The 21,096-nt window shown below is 41.7% G+C and overlaps 1 protein-coding gene across 1 annotated transcript; it reads right to left on the bottom strand.

The window, feature by feature from the left end:
* Nucleotides 1–12,650: 12,650 nt before the first annotated feature.
* LOC114555554 (alpha-2Db adrenergic receptor) lies at nucleotides 12,651–21,073 on the bottom strand. Its single transcript, XM_028578079.1, has 2 exons — nucleotides 20,774–21,073; nucleotides 12,651–13,814 (listed from the first exon to the last, which is right to left on the bottom strand). The coding sequence occupies exons 1-2, from the start codon at nucleotides 21,071–21,073 to the stop codon at nucleotides 12,651–12,653; spliced, it is 1,464 nt and encodes a 487-aa protein (XP_028433880.1).
* Nucleotides 21,074–21,096: the final 23 nt, after the last annotated feature.

Here is a 21,096-nt window from a genome sequence, read left to right as displayed (position 1 = left end):
GTTTCTCCCTTCTTTAAAAAAACGTAATGCGCTGTATTTCTCTTTTTTTTTGTGTGCTCCGTTCTTTCTAGCTTAACTAAAGGGCTATATAGCTTTGTGTTACATGGATGTATCATTAGAATTTCAGTTGCCTTTCTCAAATGTGTATTTCCTATTGATGTACCTATTCATTGCTGCGGTACTATATGTATTCTGTATGCAAAAAAAAAGAAGAAAAAAAGAATGAGTAAGGAAGGAAGGAAATTAGATTAGTTGAATTAATATTTATGCAGAAACAACAAAAGGAAGGCAGGAAGATGACAGTGTGCATATGAGGTTCAGAGGATCAAAGATGGAAAGAAAGTAAAAGAAGAAATAAGAGATAAAAAGAGACAGAAACATCAGCTACTATCACAAAGTCTGTCATGTCTGTTTGGTATTAGATGTCCTCTCTCCTTGTGTGTCTGCGTGCCTTCTCTCCTTTTATCTTGATAGTTACACACAAGACACTCCACACATCTGACACACACACCAACCACTGCCTCTCTAACCTTTGTCAACTTAAGGCTGTCGAAGGAGCCGGAAACCACTTGGGATCTGATGGGTTTCCTGTTCCGGACATCAGAGAGAAACAGAAGTACAAAGGCTTGGAATTCGAAAGTGTTTCAGGTTTTCTGTCAAATCCTGGGTTCGGCTCCCATGTTAACAGGTCAGAGCTTGCACACTGCCGCGCACGTCACGTCACACAAAAACACGTACATGCTAAAAATAGAACCAACGCCTATTTTTTCGCGAAGTGTTTCCAGGCAAAATACAATACGAAAAGATGTTTATATGTCATTTTGACACAAATACATTTAATAAATGACATTTTGATGTTTGAAAGTCTCTAGGTTTTGACATAAATGCAGATATAAATGTAATTTAAAAAAATTATAATAAATAATGATCGAGTATTGTACCTGCCAATACAGAACGAAATATTCTGTAGCCTATTTTGACATCAATACAGCCGACGTTGCCTTTGCTGTTATCAAATCAGTCAGACACGTTTCTGGTGTACAAAGATTACATAGAAAAATCCATGCAGCCGCCACGCAACAGAAACGCAACAGAAACGCCGCGCTCACGCCACGCAGCCAGTGTGCAGGAGCCTTACTGTTCACTCAGTGAGCTTGTGCATAAAAAACTGTGAATAAATGGATCGTCAGCGCACTGGACATTGGTTTATTTTAAGCCCAAGAAACACGTTTGAAACAAGTTGAGGTGCGAACACGTTCATTTGTCACTCCAGATAGAACTACATTGTTTTGACCATGTGTGTAAGAATGTGTGCATGTGTTTTCCGTGTCGCTATATGTTTGTGCGGTGTATTTGGCAATGAAAATACAATCCTGCCAGCGCTATTGGGTGTGTACATCCAAGAAAGCTTCAACATCTGAGATTTGTCACTCTACAGGCTCAGATGCCGGAGTAACAGCAACAAGAGGTGTCAGAATATTCCCTGCTACATCTGAAGCACACCGACTGATCAATTACCAATGATTTTCTGCGTTCCTGGAGGGTTTCTTTCTGTAAGGCAGAAAATCTATCACAATCATGGGTCTGCTTTAGAAAAGGGTCAGCAGTGGTGGGTTTTAATGATAACGTGCAATACCAGTCAATTTCTGTTGAAATATGTTAGCACAAAAAGTTATGTAATAAAGTTACATAAATGCATTTAGTTGACTGATATTAAGCTGAACTCTGAAGCACCATCAAACTGGATCAAAAGGTACAACACTGTATAATAACCACTTACTGTCCGCAGTAGAGAGCATGGACAAAAAGTCCCGTATTGCACAACAAATCTCATCTTTATGGAAAACAAAATCTATTTTCACAGGGCAAATACTTGCCACACAACGCACACACACGAATGCACGCACGCACACAAACATTCACAACAAGACGAAGGGGAGACAGAATGTCTGTCAAATCATCAAACTGGAACCACTCGTCGCTCACTGGGATGAGATTTCCAAATATGTGATTGATAAAGTCACAAAAGAAAGAAAAAATCATGTTCAAATTAATGGCTTGTCACCGGACGGCCAGAGAGACATGACGACTTTCCCTGAAAGATGAAGAAATATATTTTACGAACCAAAGTTTTTTAAAAAGTACTTTCCTCAGATACAGAAGACTGAAATCTGTAGGAAACTGTTCAGTCCCAAAGAGCACCTGTGCTTATAGATCTACGTTCCAACCATAGACTATATAATACTAATGGGCAAAGCATCCAGTTTGGCGAAGTGCTGCAAATGCGGAAGTGCCTTAAACCTGCATTCTATCTCAATTCCAGCAGGGGGCGACAAGTCCAATTGCAAAAGGAGGTTGGTTTCTGTAGAAGTCTATGAGAAAGTGACCCATTGATTTATTACCTCAGTAAACATTTTAAAAATGAGTATATGGTCTCAATTGCTAGTTTTAAGTCTTCTGCAACACAGAATGATGTTCATTTTTTGAATAATGGTCTCGTTGATTTTAAAATCGACGATATGGGGTTGTTTCCTGTTTCCTGTGTAAAGGCCTTCGAGGTGACAAACTGGGATTCGAGGCTCCAGCGACCAAAACATGAACTTGAATCAGCCACAGCCGAGTTTTTGGTTACGGTTAGCAGGAGACAAAACTATGAGCAACATTTTCTCTCCATCTCTGAAAGGCTTCTGCGATATAGACACGCGTTTCATTGTGTTTATTGCCACACTAAACTCTTTTTGAGAAGGCTGTCTTCCTTTTTCTTAGCTTGTTTGCAGTGTCGGCAGTTGTTGTCAATGCTGGAATAACAACTTTAGTCAGGATTTTCCTCCACTGAATCAGGTTTTCACAATCTGAAGGGACGTGCACACGCATCTGCATCTGTAGACAGGCCAATAGGAATGCCCTCTCTCTGAAATGACCTGTGATTGGCCAAAGTCTCCTGTCACGAGCTACATTTTCTAAAGCCTGACAACCAAGAGGAGGTGCAGAAGGCTAGTTTAATCTCAGAACACTTGAATTACAACATGCTGAAAGATTATTATGGATTTTTTCCATCTAACTTCAAAAACTGATTTTATGTCAGCTGTGGCAAACAGCTGCTTATTTCACCCTGCAGTTACAGAGCAACATTATCTTCCATCAGGAGTTGTTTTTGTGTTTGTGTCAACCTGGAAGTCCAATATTCTCTCTATCTTTTAGCTGTTTTCAGTCCCCACCAACTCCTCGGGGAAATATCTGTCTCTTTAGCTGCTAAATGCTCCCCTCTGCTTCCATTGAGTCTTTAACTGTGTCTGCCTGCAGTTTGCTGCTTAGCAAGTAGTATGCAGTTTTTTTTTAAACACATACAAAAAAATACATGTTTTGAGAGTGCTGAGAGTGAACCAGAACAGTAAAAATGTGGACCGGACAGATAAACTGAAACTGACTATAAAGCTCAGATTCAGCTGATGGTTCTCTGTAGGTTCATACCAGAAACCTCCTAAAGGTGCATCAAGTGATGCTGCGCACAGATTGTTGATATTTTAACTGCCCCCCCTCAGAAGCTCCACCCTCCCCAGATTCACAGATGGATAACTACTGGCCTGCCAGCACATTCACATGCTGCCTCCCCCACCCTCTACCATCAGGCTTTTCTTTATGAGAAAAATTAAGTCATTCAATGTGTGCAATGTTTTAATGACTCTATTTTATCAGTGTTATATTGCGTCTGTCCTCAGGCTTTGCATGGTGACTTGGTATGGCAGTCTGGTAAAAAACAGGCTAGCAAGCCTGGTCAAAGTGGCAGCTGAGGTGATCGGGGTGCAGCAAGCCCAGCTGCAGGATATTAATTGGTAGCATGTCCCCTGCAAGGCTCAACAAATTCTCAACTGCCCTAACGGGAGAGTGCTTGTGTTCCCATAGCCCTATGTTCCCACATTTACTTTTTCATACATTTGTATCAGGTTTTATCCTCCTAACCCTAACCCTAACCCTAACCCTAAAAAATGTGGGAGGATAGGGCTTAAATTGAAGGGAAATGTAGGAACACAAGACCTAATTTTGAAAATGACCTAGAAATGTGGGAACATAGGGCTGTGGGAACATAGGGCCTAATTTTAAGAAAAATCTTACAAACGTGGGAACATAGGGCTGTGGGACCATTGGGCTGTGGGAACATAGGGCTGACCCCGCCCTAACCACCCACTTTTTAAGGAGCTTGGTCTCTTGCCCTTGGTCACTCTTTCTGAATGCCCAGAACAAGAACAAGGCGTGTCATTGAAAGGCTTAATTTACTTCATTAACTGTTGTTTTTTTTACGCGCATCTGTGTTAGCTAGCTGGATGAGATTGGATTGATCATTTATTTATTTATTCCATTCAATTTTTACTTGCCTCTGTACATCACTTAACATGTATTTATTTACTATGCTGTTTCTAATATTTTTAGCTTGTTTTTGTAGTTTCTGGTTCAGTTTGGCAGGTGTACCTCGTTTCCATTTGTGGTGTGGAATTGTTCCGTTTGTTGCTATTGTTGTGCTGTCAATAATTTTTTTAGTTTGTCATGGTCATTGATGTAATTTGATGCCTGCTGCAAATCAAATTCCATTCTGGATAATGAAGTTGAAGTTGATTTAATTTGAAAACAGAGAGCTAGGTGACGGTGAGGAGCCATTCACTGAATTTGACAAAAAGTGTATTGGATTAACATCATGTACTATACTTTAAACATTGTCAAATTTTTCTACTCTTAATAAAAAATGTAACTTTAAAAATATGCAGTCATTTATTGCCTACAGAAGCAGGGCTTTCAATTTTCCACACCCACCCCGACAGCCTAAATCTTTTGGAGGGTTTCAGAGCGTGACGAGCTCAGAATATAACTGTCTTCATGTTGAAAGGTTATCTTGCATGTCAAGTTCGGTCTAAAGGAGCAAGCTAACGTGATTTGGGGATCAGGCGAGGATGCCTCCTGGACACCTTACTAAGGTATTTCAGGCATGTCTAACTGGAAAGAGAAGCAGAAACTTCCTGAGGGATTGCTTTTCTAATCTGGCCTTGCATTTTCTTACCAGTGTATCCACAGCAATCCCATCAATCGGTCCCAAAGCGTCCCAGTTAGAGAGGAAATGCCATAAAAATATTCTTTGTAATTCTTAACAACCATTTCCCATAAGAGCCAAGCAAGCCTGCCTTGTTGCACCATCCAAATTCTCTTCAAAGCTTGCTAATTTTTTAACCATCTGGCTTGCTAGCTCGAAGTTGGTTGTTTGCCGAAGCGAAGGGATTTTGAGAACGACAACACACAGAGCGCGGAAGGTTAGGGGCAAACGCACCAGATGTCAGGCAATTATCCTGAAAATGCGAGGTTCATCTAAACATACTGTATTCAAAGATGATTCCAACATGTAAGTCTTTCCTGACTGAGCCAAGAACCGACTAACAGTGACATGTTATTCCTCGTATCCCACAGCGGACACTCAACTCTTTATGCAGATTGCTTCAGGTGGGATGAGACATCACACTAATCACACTAACGTGTGAAAAATGAAATGAGACTGAGGTTCCTGCCTCAAACATACAGCCTGCACTTGATACCAAAAAGGTCAAACAACAGTTGATCGATGCAACGTGTCACGTTTCAAAAATGTTTCCCATAAATTGTATTTGACGTGCTTTCTAAAAAGATGCAGGCAGTGTTGGGAGGGTTACTTTTAAAACGTATTCCACTACAGATTACTGAATACATGCCCTAAAATGTATTTTGTAACATATTCCATTAGATTACTCAAATTAAGTAACATATTACAAATACTTTGGATTTCTTTTGGAATACAAAATCGTCTTGCTGAGCTTTGTCTGGGTGTAAAAAACACCTTCCTGACAGTGTCCTGGCTGGGGGGTCTTCTCTTGGAAATGCATGAATTTTAGAGCAAACAAAAAACAAAAAACAAACTAAAAGGGCACTGGGAGAGCGCTGTCAGCAAAGGCCATGCCCTATCTCGCAATGTTAACTAAGTTCAAAGTAATTTGTAGATCCGCTCTGTGATTTGGATCTGCTCCCAAATGTACTGGGTTCTTCCTTGGCCCACAGCACATGAATATGCATGTGAAAATGCGGCATTTTATTTGAGGCTTACTACTGAATTTATTTTGTACGAACAGTAAATTAACATTTTGGCTTGCAGCTGCAAATCGACACCCAGTCAGAGACAGCCGCTAGTGTTGTGCATGTGGAGTCCAGGACCTTGTGTCATCGTTGCTCCTGACAGAAGCATTGTGTTCCTCAGTGAGTACGTTTACATGCACACTAATGTCCCACTATTATTCCGATTGCATTACCGATTGAGACGTGTTATATGCCGGTATGGACCTTTTTCACAGCAGACATTTTGACTTGTCATAGTAGGAAAAGCACAGCTAAATTGATCACCTTAACAATGGCTCAATTTCATCAAGTGTCCCAGTAAGCTATTTCAGTGAGTCAGCATGCACAATACCAGGGTCTCTTATTAATGGTCTTGAATACACCTGTGCTTTTCCTACTATGACATGTCATCATCTCTGCCGTGAAAAAGGTCTATTATTCTGCAATCTTTGGACATGTATACAGCCATAGGCGCCGATTTATGTTTTCCTCCGTGGGTGCTCACGGGCGCACCCCTTTAAAAAAAAAAATAGTCAAAAATGTTTAGCATTTCAGAACCTTAGGAAACGGACAGCGGCCAACACGAACACACGTGCCTATTAACTGGATAATAAAGCCGTAAAGTAGGCTATCTTTCAACTCAGGACAGCAGCACTTCTCACAAATACAGATAGGACTGGAGATGAGAAGTTTAACTGACACGTAACTGCGATCAGCTTCGTGGGAAATTAGGAATCAATGCCACCGACATAACCGATCTCCACGCCTATGTATACAGCGCATTCAGAATATGCGTCTCAATCAGGGTTTTTACCACAGTTTGTGACCGTTTACGGCCTCTTGCCTGTTCACGGCTTACGGTCAGCTCTGTGTGTTGCTACGGTTGTTGTACACAAACCAACCAGGCAACAGTTTGCATGGCTTCGAAGAAAAGCATGGCCAAAAAGAAAAGCCCACCTCTCTGGTCGGCAGGAGAAACGCACCTACTTTAACTCAAACTCATTTCGCATCGCCAGACCTACTGTATCTCCACAGCGATGCGGAGTAAAGTCTGGCTAAACCATAGATGCATTCCAGGATAGGAGAAATAAAGACTTTGGGGTGTTTGCATTTCTTTTAACCAATCACAATCGTCTTGGGTGGTGCTAAGCTCCTGACGCAGCGACGGTGGCTCTGCAAAATAGTCTCGGGAAGGGACTTGTTTTGGTGGAACATTTGCACCCCGCAAAAGAAAACGCCACACACAATGTTGGAAAGCCTGTCCACGCCCCCCCACAGGTGGACGGCGAGGCGACACTACAGTCTGATGGGTTTAGTCAGCAGCGCTGTGCTTTGATGTCTGTTTAGAGAGACAGCAGACTTTTTATTTATTCCTTTTCTTCATTCATTGTGCGTTCGTGAGGAAAACATGAGAATTGTACACGTGGAGTTTGTTGTGTGACACCATGCAGGACAAATATATGCGTTAGTTTAACTGTATAGTTAAACTATTTAGATCGAAGCTATGGCAGGAGTTGTCATGAATGCCTTATTTTCCTTTCTCCACGGCACGCTCATTGAGAGTCTACTTAGCTAATCATTGCCGTTAATATGTTAAAACGCCGGTTTATACCACACTCTGTGTGTGCTCTTGAGTGTTTATATGTTCAAGTTAACTTTTAGAATATAATGTAGGAGGTTATTGTGAAGTAAATCTCAGTTTCTGTGCTCTGTAGGCGTGCTTTCAATCACCTCGTAATTTATTCAACGCTCCATGTCTGTAGCCTACTTGTAACATTGGTAACAGCTACAGCTAATATTGTGCACAGTAAGTATATAGCTGCTGCTTTTAGTTCAGTTAGTAACTATATTAACCACTGTTGATTCCTAATCCTAACATTCATAGTTATTTGTACAGCTCCTTTATCACTGGCACCATTATACTGCAGCTTAAATTTAACTTAAAATAAAGCTCTGTTAAGCAGACATACTTCCTCTGGAGCCTGATTCTTTGAGGGGGGCCAAGTCCATATCTGCCGCCTCAAGGAGTTAAATTGCGGGAGGTCAAACCCTTCTGTTTCATACAATATTAAATTAAGTTAACTGTTCACACAATACAGTAACATTAGCATTTTAAATTAGCTGGATACATGGTTAAACCTCATTTGCTCTCACCAGCATATCGTCAACCACAGCAATCCCACCAATCGGTCCCAAAACGTCCCAGTTAGAGAGGAAATGCCGTAAACATATTCTTTGTTAATCTTTACAATCATTCCCCGAAAGAACCAAGCAGGCCTGCATTGTTCACAATCCAAATTTCCTAAGTTTGTTGTTCCCCAAAATGGAGTTTGAGAATGGCAACACACAGAGAGCGTGGCAATTATCCTCATACCTGCAAACTCAGAAGGGCTGAAAAAGGTGACACATGTTTTTATTGTTTTTATTGTGAAGAAGGCCGTAGTAGGTTTTTGAAAAACTCCCCCCCCCCCCCAAAAAAAAAAAAAAAAATTGAAAATTCTTCGGATCTACTGAAAATGTACTTCCGTTGATCAAGACTAGCGCAAACATTACAACGGCGACTTTTTCAAAAAGGTGGTTGTTCCGATGGAAGAGGGAGGCTGTGTTCGCACGGTCCAACTTTGAAGAAGTCCTTTTTTGCACGGCATGTAAACAGGAATATTATTGCCACATTCATTTCATTAGCCATGTAAACAGCTTAGTCGGAGTATTGTCTTTTTCGGAATAAGGGCAAGAACCGGAATAATATGTGCATGTGTATGTATGTGTATGTGTAGGCACTGTGGCCTGTGAGCCTCCAAAACAACAAGCCGAGCAACTGCCAGATTTTAGAATAACCAGCACGTACGTGCATTCAAACGAGAGCACCCCAATGACAGTTTCAGGGTTGGGAAACATCACATTGATGCTTTTTAAATCATTTGCATGACAGAGCATCTCCGGGCGCTCAGTATTTATTTGGGCTCAAAGATGTGAACTCTTGTACATGGTGATAAAGCTCAGTTTTAAAAATGATAATTAAATGAGTTCCAGACAGCTAGACTTAAATGATTGCAAGTTAAGGTATACTTAACTTTTTACTTATTCTGATGATAGGTGTGCCTGTTGTTTTTATCTGTAACGGTAAGCGCGTTGGACAGTTCACGCCTCGCCGTCGTCCATAAATATCTGACAATGGACACCTCAACCAATGAGTATCCTCTTGAAGCGCTAAATAGCATACAGCACGGTCAGCACGGTGGCCCAATGGTTAGCACTATGGCCTGACAGCAAGAAGGTTCTAGGTTCAAATCCAGGTTGTTCTGTATGTGTGGAGTTTGTATGTTCTCCTCATGTTTGCGTGGGTTTCCTCCGGTGCTCCAGTTTCCCCCTCCAACAAAAAACATGCACTAGGTTCTCCAGTCAGTGTCCTTGATCAAGGCACTGGCTCAGATCTGGAGCTGGTCCCCCAGGCGCTGTGATTGGCTGCCCACTGCTCCCTTGAGGGATGGGTTAAATGCAGAGAATGAATTTTGCTACATGTACTGTATGTGTATGTGACAATAAAGTACCTTTACCTTTTACAGGAGTGAATAAAAAAAAAAACAACTTCAAACCAAGAGGGGGAATGAGAATAATTTTGAGGTACTTTTGAGCAACCTTATACTTCTTTTCCATTAGATCTGTGAGGGAAAATGTTTACTTTGAACACCACTCCATTTGTCTGACAGCTTTAGTTACTTATATGAAATAACATATGTAAAAGCATATAAGGCATGTACAGTTACCTCCACATTTACCAGCTTCAACATTAAAGTGATACAATGATACCAATAAAGATCCAATTATATAATAAATATTATTCTGAAATGCAATTCTCCATAATGAGTACTTTAACATTTGGTACTTCATTTTTCATTTAATGTTTATTTGAATAGGGACAGATTCTACGACATAGACATTTGGGCAACAAATCTTCAATGTGCAGCATCACAGCATCTATAGCTATTGCTAGTTTCCTATGCCCGTCCCTAGTTCCTTTAAGTATATTTTGATGCTAATTCTTAAGTAATGTTTTTAATGAGGGACGTTTACTTGAAACGGAGTATTCTGCACGTGGTATGACTTCTTTTTAATTATGTAAAAGAGCTGAGTACTTAGTCTAGACAACATAACAGTGACATAATAGTGAGCTGAAATCCTGGGAATAGTCCTTTGACAGAGTGGTCTCGCTCCGACAACAGACAGGAAAACTGGGCGGCTGTCCTGCAGCACCTGCACCGACGACTGATTGACAACCACGGATATGATTGGCTGTTACTAGCCACTTAGCTGTAAATGAGCCAATCATTGTGAAACTTATTGCAAACAGCTGATGCCAATCAGTTCCAGAAAAAAATGTTGTTGGAATAAAGCGTGCACCACATGATGGGAGTCTACTTAGTGGAGACGCTGGTATTATGTTTGGCTCTGGTTGGCTCAAAGGAAGTACATCTCCAGGATAATTACCTGACATCCTGCACGTGGCTCATGCACCACATGTCCCTCACCTTCCGCTCTCTGTGTGTTGCCGTTCTTAAACTCTGTTTGCTCCCAAAAAAAGACGAAAAAAAAACTTTGAGCTAGCAAGCAAGCTACACGATGAAAAAGGCATGTTTTGACAAGAAATTTGGATTGTGCAACAAGATGGCTTGCTTAGGTTCTTTTGGGGGAATGATTGTGATACACTGGTAAGAGCAATTGATGTTTAACCATGTATTCATCTAATTTAAATAGCTCACGTTACTGTATTGTGTGAACAGTTGACTTTATTTTATATTGTACGTGGCGTTTTCTTTTGCGGGGTACAAATGTTCCACCAAAACAAGTTCCTTCCCATGACCATTTTGCAGAGCAACCGTCACTATGCTGGAGCTTAGTGCCGCTCAAGACGATTGGTTCAAAGAAATGCAAACAACACAGAGCGTTTTTAACCTATCCCACAATGTATCTGTGGTGTAGCCAGACCTTACTCCACAGCGCCGTGAAGTAAGGTCTGGCCAATCGAGACAAGCTTCAGGTGAGATAGTTAACTATATGCAGCTTGAGTTTTTGTTCAAATCTGAGTTGCATGGCAACCAGAAGGATCTAACAACGTTCGTGGCCTTGGGCTTGTCGCTCCTTCTGCCCAAAGACACTCGTATCTGTACTTTGTGTTTGAAAATATTAAATCTCGCCTGATTATATTTCCGAATGAAAAGCAACAGAATACACAATTTCCACAATCTACATGAAATGATTAAATAAAAAAGTGTCTATGCTTAGTTGTCTTGAAGTGTTGCGTCTAGTGTTTTCCAGGTTAGGGTTCAGCACTCGGCCCAGAAAGAGCCCACAGCGGCCGGTGCAGTTATCTCGGCCTGAGCTTCAGAGCATAATTATAGCTTTTGTTGTACGAGCCTGGGGTTTATTATATGTATTCAGAGGCTCGGGTATAGTATGCTCTCTCTTTTCTGTTCTTTCTCTTTTGTCCGCTCTCTTTTTGTGCACAGCGGCTCAGCCCATCTGCTAGCTGCACATTCATTTTTAATGTCTTTGCCCCCGAGCTGTGTGGTGTCAACAGAACATTGCTGCTTCGTGAAAAACTGCTAACTTTCATTCGGCATTTCTGGTCTTTATGTCCACTTGAAGTTAAAGTTTAAACTTTGGGTGCTGCTGGTGTTTAATTACTCTGAGGCACAGAACTCATTGTGTGTGTTTTGCTAAAGCGTTTTTCTCAGTTCCCTATACATTTGCCTTTGTGTAAACATGAGGCTGGCAGTCAGAGTGCTTGCTACAGTGCAGACATCTCCACTGGGATGTAGTTTATAGCCCTGCGGCCATTTTCCGCTATAAACTTTGAAATTCAGGCAACGTTGAATTGTTGTTGCATCAGGGAAGCAGCGTTGGAAACACTTTCACTCACAGTATCCATGTGTCATAATCATCTTGAGTGTTTTTTTTTTATAAATTAATAAATAGTTGAATAACAAATCAACACACAGGCTGTAATGCAAGCCCTTTAATGTCAGTATGACAGCACAGTGGAAAACAGGATTAAAACTGTGTGCATCCACATTTGTGTTTAATTGTGTGTCTGTTTCATATGGAATGCCATTTTTATTCAATATTAAATAAATTAATAAATAAATACATAAATAAATATGCCCATGAAATACATCCTGACATAAATGAGGCAATATAGAAACATATATATAAAGAAATGTAAATATAAATACATAAATTAGTCGAGATAGTTCAATAAATAAAAAACAAGTTTTACATTCATGAATGTATTTAAAAAGGTCCCTAATAAAAACGTTTTCTATATCGTACATTTATTCATATATGTATTCCCTCATTTATTTAATTCAGGATGTATTTCATAGGCATGTTTATGCATTTATTAGTTTATTTAATATTGAAGGAATCGGCGATCCATAGTTTCGGTGTGAGGCCACACACACACACACACACACACACACACACACACACACACACACACACACACACACACACACACACACACTTTATTTTCGTTTATGAGTGTGAAATAAAATCTTCTTGAAGGCCCTCCTGAAGTCTCGGTTAAAGATGGTGTATATGATGGGGTTCAGGCAGCTGTTGCAGTATCCGATCCAGAAAAACAGGTCGAAGAGTGTGTCGGGGATCGTACAGTTCTCTCTGCACACGGCGTGGAGACTGTAAGTGAAGAAGAAAGGGAACCAGCACAGGACAAAGACCCCCATCACCACCGCCAGCACAAACGTGAAGCGCTTCTCCCTCATCTGTGCCACTTTGTTTTTGGACAGAGACATCTGCCTGCTGCGGAGAGGCACCGGGGACGGGATGAGGTAGTGGTGGGAGCAGTTCTCGGATGATGCCCATGATATGGAGGCGCACGATGGAGGATGAAGAGGGGGAGGCTTCAATCGGTTTGACGGCCCCTCTGCGTCCATCCGCTCCTCTGTTTTCACACTTGCGCCGGATCTCCTTGGGAAGCGAAGAGCCAGGGAAAACGAGGAGGATGCTTTCATGTCGGCGTCGCAGCTCCTCTCCTCCAAGTCGATATCGTCCAGCTCCCCCCCCCTGTGGCTGCTGCTTTTGCTGTCTACGTTGGAAGAGCTGTGTCGGTTGGCGGGCCGTGGGCTCTCCAGCTCATACTGGGATTTACCGCAACCGGTAGCCTTTCTTTGGCAAGTCCTGGCAGTGCCTTCAAAACAGGTCTCGGACTGCGACGGCTGCCGCTCCACCGCGTTCTTCGCCACAAACACGGTGGAGGCTCGCTGCTTGGCAACGCGGTAGATCTTGCAGTACACGAGGATCATGATGACGCCCGGGGCGAAGAAGGACACGATGCAGGAGGAGAGGATGTACCACGTCTGGTTGTTGAGATTGCACTCCTGCCTCTGTGTGTCGCTGTCCTCCTCCTCCTCCGTCCCCAAAACGTCCTCCTTCTGCGTCATGAGGAGCGGCGGCGAGGAGATGACGATGGATATGAGCCACACGATGCTGATCATCGCTTTAATCCGTTTGGGCGTCCGTTTGCGGTTGTAGCTGACGGCTTTAGTGACCGACCAGTAGCGGTCGAGGCTGATGGCGCAGAGGTGAACGATGGAGGAAGTGCAGAAGAGGACGTCCAGAGCCAGGTAGAAGGAGCACCAGGTGGATCCAAAGTACCAGTAGCCCATGACCTGGAAAGAGGAGAAACCAAATTTAAATATGTTAATGATCATTTAAAGCTATAGTGCGTAGTTTCTGTCTCCCCCGTGAGGAATTCTAAGTACTGACAACAACACTGTTGACCCGTCCACATGATGCAAGTTTTCCGTAATCGCGCTTCACCCCCCTCATTTCCTCCTTGTTGCATCCCCCACAGCAGGTTCGAAAATCGTGACCTGTACACGTAAAAAAATAGTTGCGTGTACACGAAATAAACGTCAAAATCGTGACCTGTACACAAATCAATAAATCTAAATAACGTGACTATTTCACAACCTGGCATGCTAGTAGCCAAGGAGGACATGGAGGATTAAAAAAACATGATGGACTCTTCCGAAGTTGCTGGACCACACCAGTTTCTGAACACAGCCATACTGAGAAATACAGAGAGAGTTGTGTGGAGCTGATAGTCTTAATTAGCTTTGCAGCAATTCATTTGCTAATGGCTTGAATGTAACGGACGTTCAAAAAGTTATGCACTAAAGCTTTAAGCACCGATAATGACCAGCAGAGGAAAAGAAAGTGGCCTTTAGCAAGGCGCCTTAAAGGTCATTTCGCCTTTAAATGAACAATTCAGTCAATATCTCATTACTGCCCGGTTGGCTGCAACTGTATTTAGTTTGTAGGAAAACCTCTCGGTGAGTTTCATATCAGCGCTCTCGGAAATAATTTAAGCCGACAGTCTTTTCACAGCTGCAAGACTCAGTAAAATATCCATCATGTTCCTCCACAGCGTATCCTCTGCAGTCAAAGTTAAGTCTGTTTAAAGTGAAAAGTCACAGATTTACCTCTTTACTTTTTCTCTCTGGTAGGTGATACAAAAGTAAATATTGGACTTTCTTTGGATGCTGCGTTTGCCTTTCTGGGGAATTTAATTCTCATTCTGGTTGTGCGAAATGAGGTTAAGAGGAAGGCTGATGTGGAACTGTTGTCTTTGGCTGTCGTAAGAACGCCACAGGAGTATTCATCACCACTGAGACAAAACTAATGAATTAATGAATTAACAAAATGTTAATCAACCCCAATTCTGATCGTCAATGAATCTTTATCATGTATGAGACAAAGCATTCTCTGATAACATTTTCTTTTTAAATATCATTGTAATTATAACCTGATTGATGTGTTACTGATATCCATATTTGACAGAAAAAAATAACACTACATAAACACATAACAAACAATATGTTTTTTTTTTTTTTATAAGGAGCCCTTAACAATATGTCTTGAACTCTGGGGGACAAACTATCAGAAATGGGGATTTGAGTTTGAGAATCGGACTCGAGTCACACTTAAGTTGCACACAGAGTGACTTCACACTTTACTTGAGACTCAAGTAAAAAAGACTAAAAAGACTTCCGACTCGAGTCGAACTTGAGATGCGGGACTCGTGAATAATCTTCATTTCTAAGAAAACGTCTGATGAGCTGAATGTTATTCCCCTCACTGCGCAACCTGTAACCTACCTACGTAACACGTCCTGTAATACGTAACGTATCTGCACCACGCGGCCACACGTGATAGAGGACAATTGACATTGTATGAAGATCCAGTGACCTTTCATGTATGTACAACATTTAATGGCAATCCATCCAAGAGTTGTTGAGATATTTCAGTCTGGACCAAAGTAGAAGACCGACAGACGGACGTTGCCCTTACTCCAGCCGTGCCACCAGCCAACGTATCCTCATTTAACAGTTTGTTAAATAGCTTATGAAAAGTTATGCACAATTTTTCGTGAGTTATCCTACTAATACAAGCAGCACCTGTTTAGGTAACAAAACTACTTGGTTAGGTTTGGGAAAAGATTGTGGTTTGGGTTAAAAATAGGTATGTTAATTTACGTACGTGGCCTCCGCGAGTGCATGAGGCTTCTGTGCTCTGTGCAGACGTCCACGTCCTCTACAACTACTCTGGTACAAGTGGTAATGTAGCGATCTACTGTGCATGTGTCGAAGGTGTATAGGCTACAGATAGTATAAACAGAACTAGGCAAGGAAAGGCAAGGCAGCTTTATTTGTATAGCACATTTCAGCAACAGGGCAATTCAAAGTGCTTTACATAAAACATTAAAGAGCAGTTAGAAAACAATTAAAAAACAATAATAAACAAATTAAAAACATTAAAAGACAAGAATAAAATTGATAGTGCAGTATAAGAATGAAAGTTACAGTGCAGTATAAGAAATTCAAGTTAATAAAATAGATTATTTAAAGAAAAGCAACATCAAAAAGATAGGTCTTTAGCTTAGATTTAAAAGAACTGAGAGTTGCAGCGGACCTACAGGTTTCTGGGAGTTTGTTCCAAAGATGTGGAGCATAAAAACTGAACGCTGCTTCCCCCTGTTTAGTTCTGACTCTGGGGACAACAAGTAGACCTGTCCCAGACCACCTGAGAGGTCTGGTTGGGTCATAATGTAGTAGCAGATCAGAAATGTATTTTGGCCCTAAACCGTTTAGTGATTTATAAACCAGTAAAAGTATTTTGAAATCAATCCTTTGAGGCACAGGAAGCCAGTGTAGAGACTTCAGTACTGGAGTGATGTGATCCACTTTCTTGGTTTTAGTGAGGACTCGAGCAGCAGCGTTCTGAATCAGCTGCAGTTGTCTGATTGATTTTTTAGGGAGACCTGTAAAGACACCGTTACAGTAGTCAAGTCTACCGAAGATAAAAGCATGGACAAGTTTTTCCAGATCCTGCTGAGACATAAGTCCTTTAACCCTTGATATATTTTTAAGGTGATAATAGGCTGATTTTTTAATTATGTTAATGTGGCTTTTAAAATTTAGGTCTGAGTCCATGACTACACCAAGATTTCTGGCTTTGTCTGTTGTTTTTAACATTGTCGTTTGAAGCTGAGCGCTGACTTCCAATCGTTCCTCTTTTGCTCCAAAAACAACCACCTCCGTTTTTTCTTCATTTAATTTAAGAAAGTTCTGGCACATCCAATCATTAATCTGTTCAATGCACATATTTAATTATTGTATTGGGCTATAGTTCCCTGGCGATAAGGTTATGTAAATTTGTGTGTCATCCGCATAACTATGGTAACTTATTTTGTTGTTTTCCATAATCTGAGCCAGTGGAAGCATGTAGATGTTGAACAGAAGAGGCCCCAGAACTGAGCCTTGGGGAACTCCGCACGTCATATTTGTATGCTCAGATGCACAATTACCTATAGACACAAAGTAGTCCCTATTCTTTAAATAGGATTCAAACCACTTTCGTACTGAGCCAGAAAGACCAACCCAGTTTTCCAATCGGTCAAGCAATATGTCATGGTCTACCGTATCAAATGCAGCACTGAGATCAAGTAATACTAAGACTGAAATTTTGCCACTATCTGTGTTCAAGTGGATGTCATTAAAGACTTTAACAATAGCTGTCTCAGTGCTGTGGTGTGGTCGAAAACCTGACTGGAAGGCATCAAAACTGTTGTTTAGCGATAAGAAAAGGTTTTTTCTATGATTTTACTTAAAAATAGAAGGTTTGATATTGGCCTATAGTTGCTCATTAGTGTTGTGTCTAGATTAGAACTAGTATGTTTCCGTGGTGGAGTATAATCGAGCCTTTAGAGCCAACCCTGCACATCGAATGAGAACAGCCTGCTCCAGCATGACTAACAAATCTGTAGAATAATAATTTATGAAAGAAATTATTTGCTGCAGCCCGAACATTATTGGCTGAATTTGAATTTGGTCCTCAGTAGATGGATGTAGCTGCACTGAGTCTAAATGTTACTGCAGTGGAAATGTCTGTTTTTTTTCTTCGGTTTGTCAGAGCAATTTATATAACTCCCCTCAGATGACCCAAAGTCACCAGACTTTTGGGTTTGTTGTGAACAAAAATTGTTCACAGGTAGAAATAAAAAGTTATGGAAGAGCAACCTCGATGAACTCTAAGTGCCAGAGTTCATCTACAGCAGACAGAAAACAGTCACAGACGTGAGAAGTATCTGATGTCTAATGCAACACAGAAGAAGCTGCAGGTAGATTCCAAGTATAAATGGCTGAAGAAAAGCAGGAACAACTCAATGTTATTACTGGGTGCAGAAAATCAGAGCGGGAACACCGGCTATACACAGGCATGGATTGGCCATTGGGAGTTTGTCTTGGCTGAATGGGCTGCGGCTGCACTCCTGTTGAAAACTTTTATTCTTCTTTTTTGATCGGACCATAAAGAGAAGAGTGATTACATCAGTGACCCACTTGTGTGAACACTGGCCATTCACATCCTTGGTCTTTGATTGACCAGCCCACAGAGAGGAGAGAGATTACATGATTAGCAAACTAGTTTGTCTCTCATCTGAACACTGGCCAATCACATCCCACTATGGCCCACTTCCATCCTATCATAGAGACAGAGTGCATTTAAGTCCTGCCCCCACCGGCGGCAAAAATAACATCACAAAGTGCCGGAAGCTAGCTAAAAAACACGATATTTAAGTATGTCAAACGACTATTGTAGCACCCTTTGTCTACCAGAGACGAGAAGTTGTTATAAAGATAATGTTAGCTATAGTTTAATTTACAGACTAGGGCACTTTTTTTTACTTTACAAGACATCTTGATGACAACCATGCTCCACCCTCAACCTTTAGCCATCTTGCCATCTTACCATCAGGAACCAGGCAGCCTTTTTGAATCAGTGAGTACATTATCATACTGTCTTACTTACCACTCAGCTATGTGGCAGTATTAGGGGCTGGTATGCAGGGTTCAAAATTAACTTTTTCTCCACCATCCAAATGGCTAATGAATGTTAAAATTGTACTTTTTTGGGGGCTGGTGAGTCAAGCAAATCTACCATTATACCTATGTTTAACACTGCTGGTATGTACGTGTGTGCAACTCGTACCAGATTGTTGTACTCCCAGTTACAGTTTTTGAAATCACACACACAATGGCACCCCCTGTTGATACTGTACAGATGCCGGTGATTAACGGTGATAAATAGAAATAAATAGACAAATAGGCAACGTAAAGTAATTCCGCACATTGTAATACATACACATTCGATTGTGTACTACTACAGGTTATGTTTATTAAATGAAGCCCAAAATATGTCGCAGATTTAAATTGCTAGTATCAGCTAGCACTAGCTAAAGTCAACATTAGGTAGCCGCTAGCTAGCGTTAGCTTGTCGTGACTTTGCCTGGAATGCTACCAAGTCATGAGTTGTGACTTGAAGTCATAATTTATGGGCTAAAAATTGTGTCTGGAATGCAGCATTATTCACAGATTATTCTGTTTGTACGCCTCCTAGCCTTTCGGAGAATACTGCAACGAACAATGCGTTAAGCATTAACGTCTCCGTGCCATCTCCATCTACGGAGGCCAGCACCACGGTGTCTTATGTGAGTATAAAGATGATTTTGCTGATTCTCTGACTTTACTTGTTGCGCCAACAGCAGATTTGATTGACATGTCTCGATGAAAGAAATTCCATCAAAAGTGCAGACATTCATGGTCTATGTGAGCTTTTGGCAATTCTTTAACTTTCTATCTACTGCAGGGTCATTATCGAGTCAAATACTTTTATCTTAACCCTTGTGTTGTCTTCCATTCGACCATGCATTGTCCTCCTGCGTCTGAAAATCAACACTTTTTCTGACGTTTTTTTCTCTTTTTCAACACTTTTGGCACTTTTTTTTTCAACATAAGGGTTACGTTTGTTTTTCTTAACAATGTTTATAACTGCCTCTCGCAGATCTAGATGACATTTGATCCTCCAGATGAACCAATGTGTTCTATCTGCGTTTACACCTCTATTAACGGAAACAGAAAATATGTCCAGGTACAGATTGCATGTGAATACCCAACACGTCCTCACTCCCAACTCGTAAAATACGGACGCTTGGTCATTGGCTTTCAGCATCAGATACGATGCAAAAAGCACCCTTCATAGTATGTATGGGACGCAACGGGGCAGAGCAGCAGCTCCACGGCGCTTTAATATGACATAGTATTAAGACGGTAGCGAGTAGTATGAAAGCCCAAAATTTCGCATAGGGAGGTTGGTTGGGGTGGTGGACGGGTCAAACAACACAGGACTTTCACCCTGGAGACCAGGGTTCATGTCCCACATGCCATTGAAACGTTCATTTTACAACCCCACCCACGATCTTTACCTAAACCCAACTGTCCCATTCTTCTTTTCCTAAATCCAACTGTCCTATTCTTCTTTTCCTAAACCCAACTGTCCCATTCTTCTTTTCCTAAACCCAACTGTCCCATTCTTCTTTTCCTAAATCCAACTGTCCTATTCTTCTTTTCCTAAACCCAACTGTCCCATTCTTCTTTTCCTAAACCCAACTGTCCCATTCTTCTTTTCCTAAACCCAACTGTCCCATTCTTCTTTTCCTAAATCCAACTGTCCCATTCTTCTTTTCCTAAATCCAACTGTCCCATTCTTCTTTTCCTAAAGCCAACTGTCCCGTTCATCTTTTCCTAGACCCAACTGTCCCGTTCATGTCCCGCATGTCACGTAAACGTACCTTTTATAAGTCCGCCCACGATCTTTTCCTTAAAGCAACACCAGAGAACTTTTCCCGCTTCGGTTCCCCCTACAGGTTTGAAGCATTCGAAAGCAATTGTCCATTACATTACATTGTCCAGTTCATTCGAACTACAGATCCGCTGCCCGATCTGGCAAACTTGCATAATGTGATGAAATGGACAATTCCGCTTCCAACCTGTAGGGGGACCGAAGCGGGAAAAGTTCTCTAGTGTTGCTTTAACCTAACTGGGTCAAAAGTGACGACAATAGTCCCGACCCAGCGTGTTTGGATGAAGCTTGTTTAGATATGACGCTAAAGGAGACTTTTAGCGTCGATGACAACGCCAAAGGCACCTGACCAAGCGCCCGTATTTTACGCCACGGGAGTGAGAATGTGTTGGAATACCAGCTGCAAACGTAGAGTCCCTTTCCTCACCTCGTTCGCCAAAGAGAAGGGGATGACCAGTGTCGCCACCAGTATGTCGGCCGAAGCCAGAGACACCAGGAAGAGGTTTTGAGGCGGCCTCAGGGCTCGGCTGGTGAAAACCGCCACAACGACCAGCACGTTCCCCACCACAGTCCCCAGTATGATGACCGTGACCACCAGCACGATGAACATCGACGCCACCTGCGAGTGAGGAGGCAGAGGAGTGGATCTCGACGAGGAAGGAGGCAAGGTCTGGTTGATATCCTCCAAAGAAGAGTTCGGTGGCAAAGTGGCCGGCACCGTGGCCATTACAGGCGTCAATACGTCCGATA

The sequence above is a fragment of the Perca flavescens genome, chromosome 1 (genome assembly GCF_004354835.1).
Source record: "Perca flavescens isolate YP-PL-M2 chromosome 1, PFLA_1.0, whole genome shotgun sequence".
Lineage (NCBI taxonomy): Eukaryota > Metazoa > Chordata > Actinopteri > Perciformes > Percidae > Perca > Perca flavescens.
This window is presented reverse-complemented; position numbering and strand designations above follow the sequence as displayed.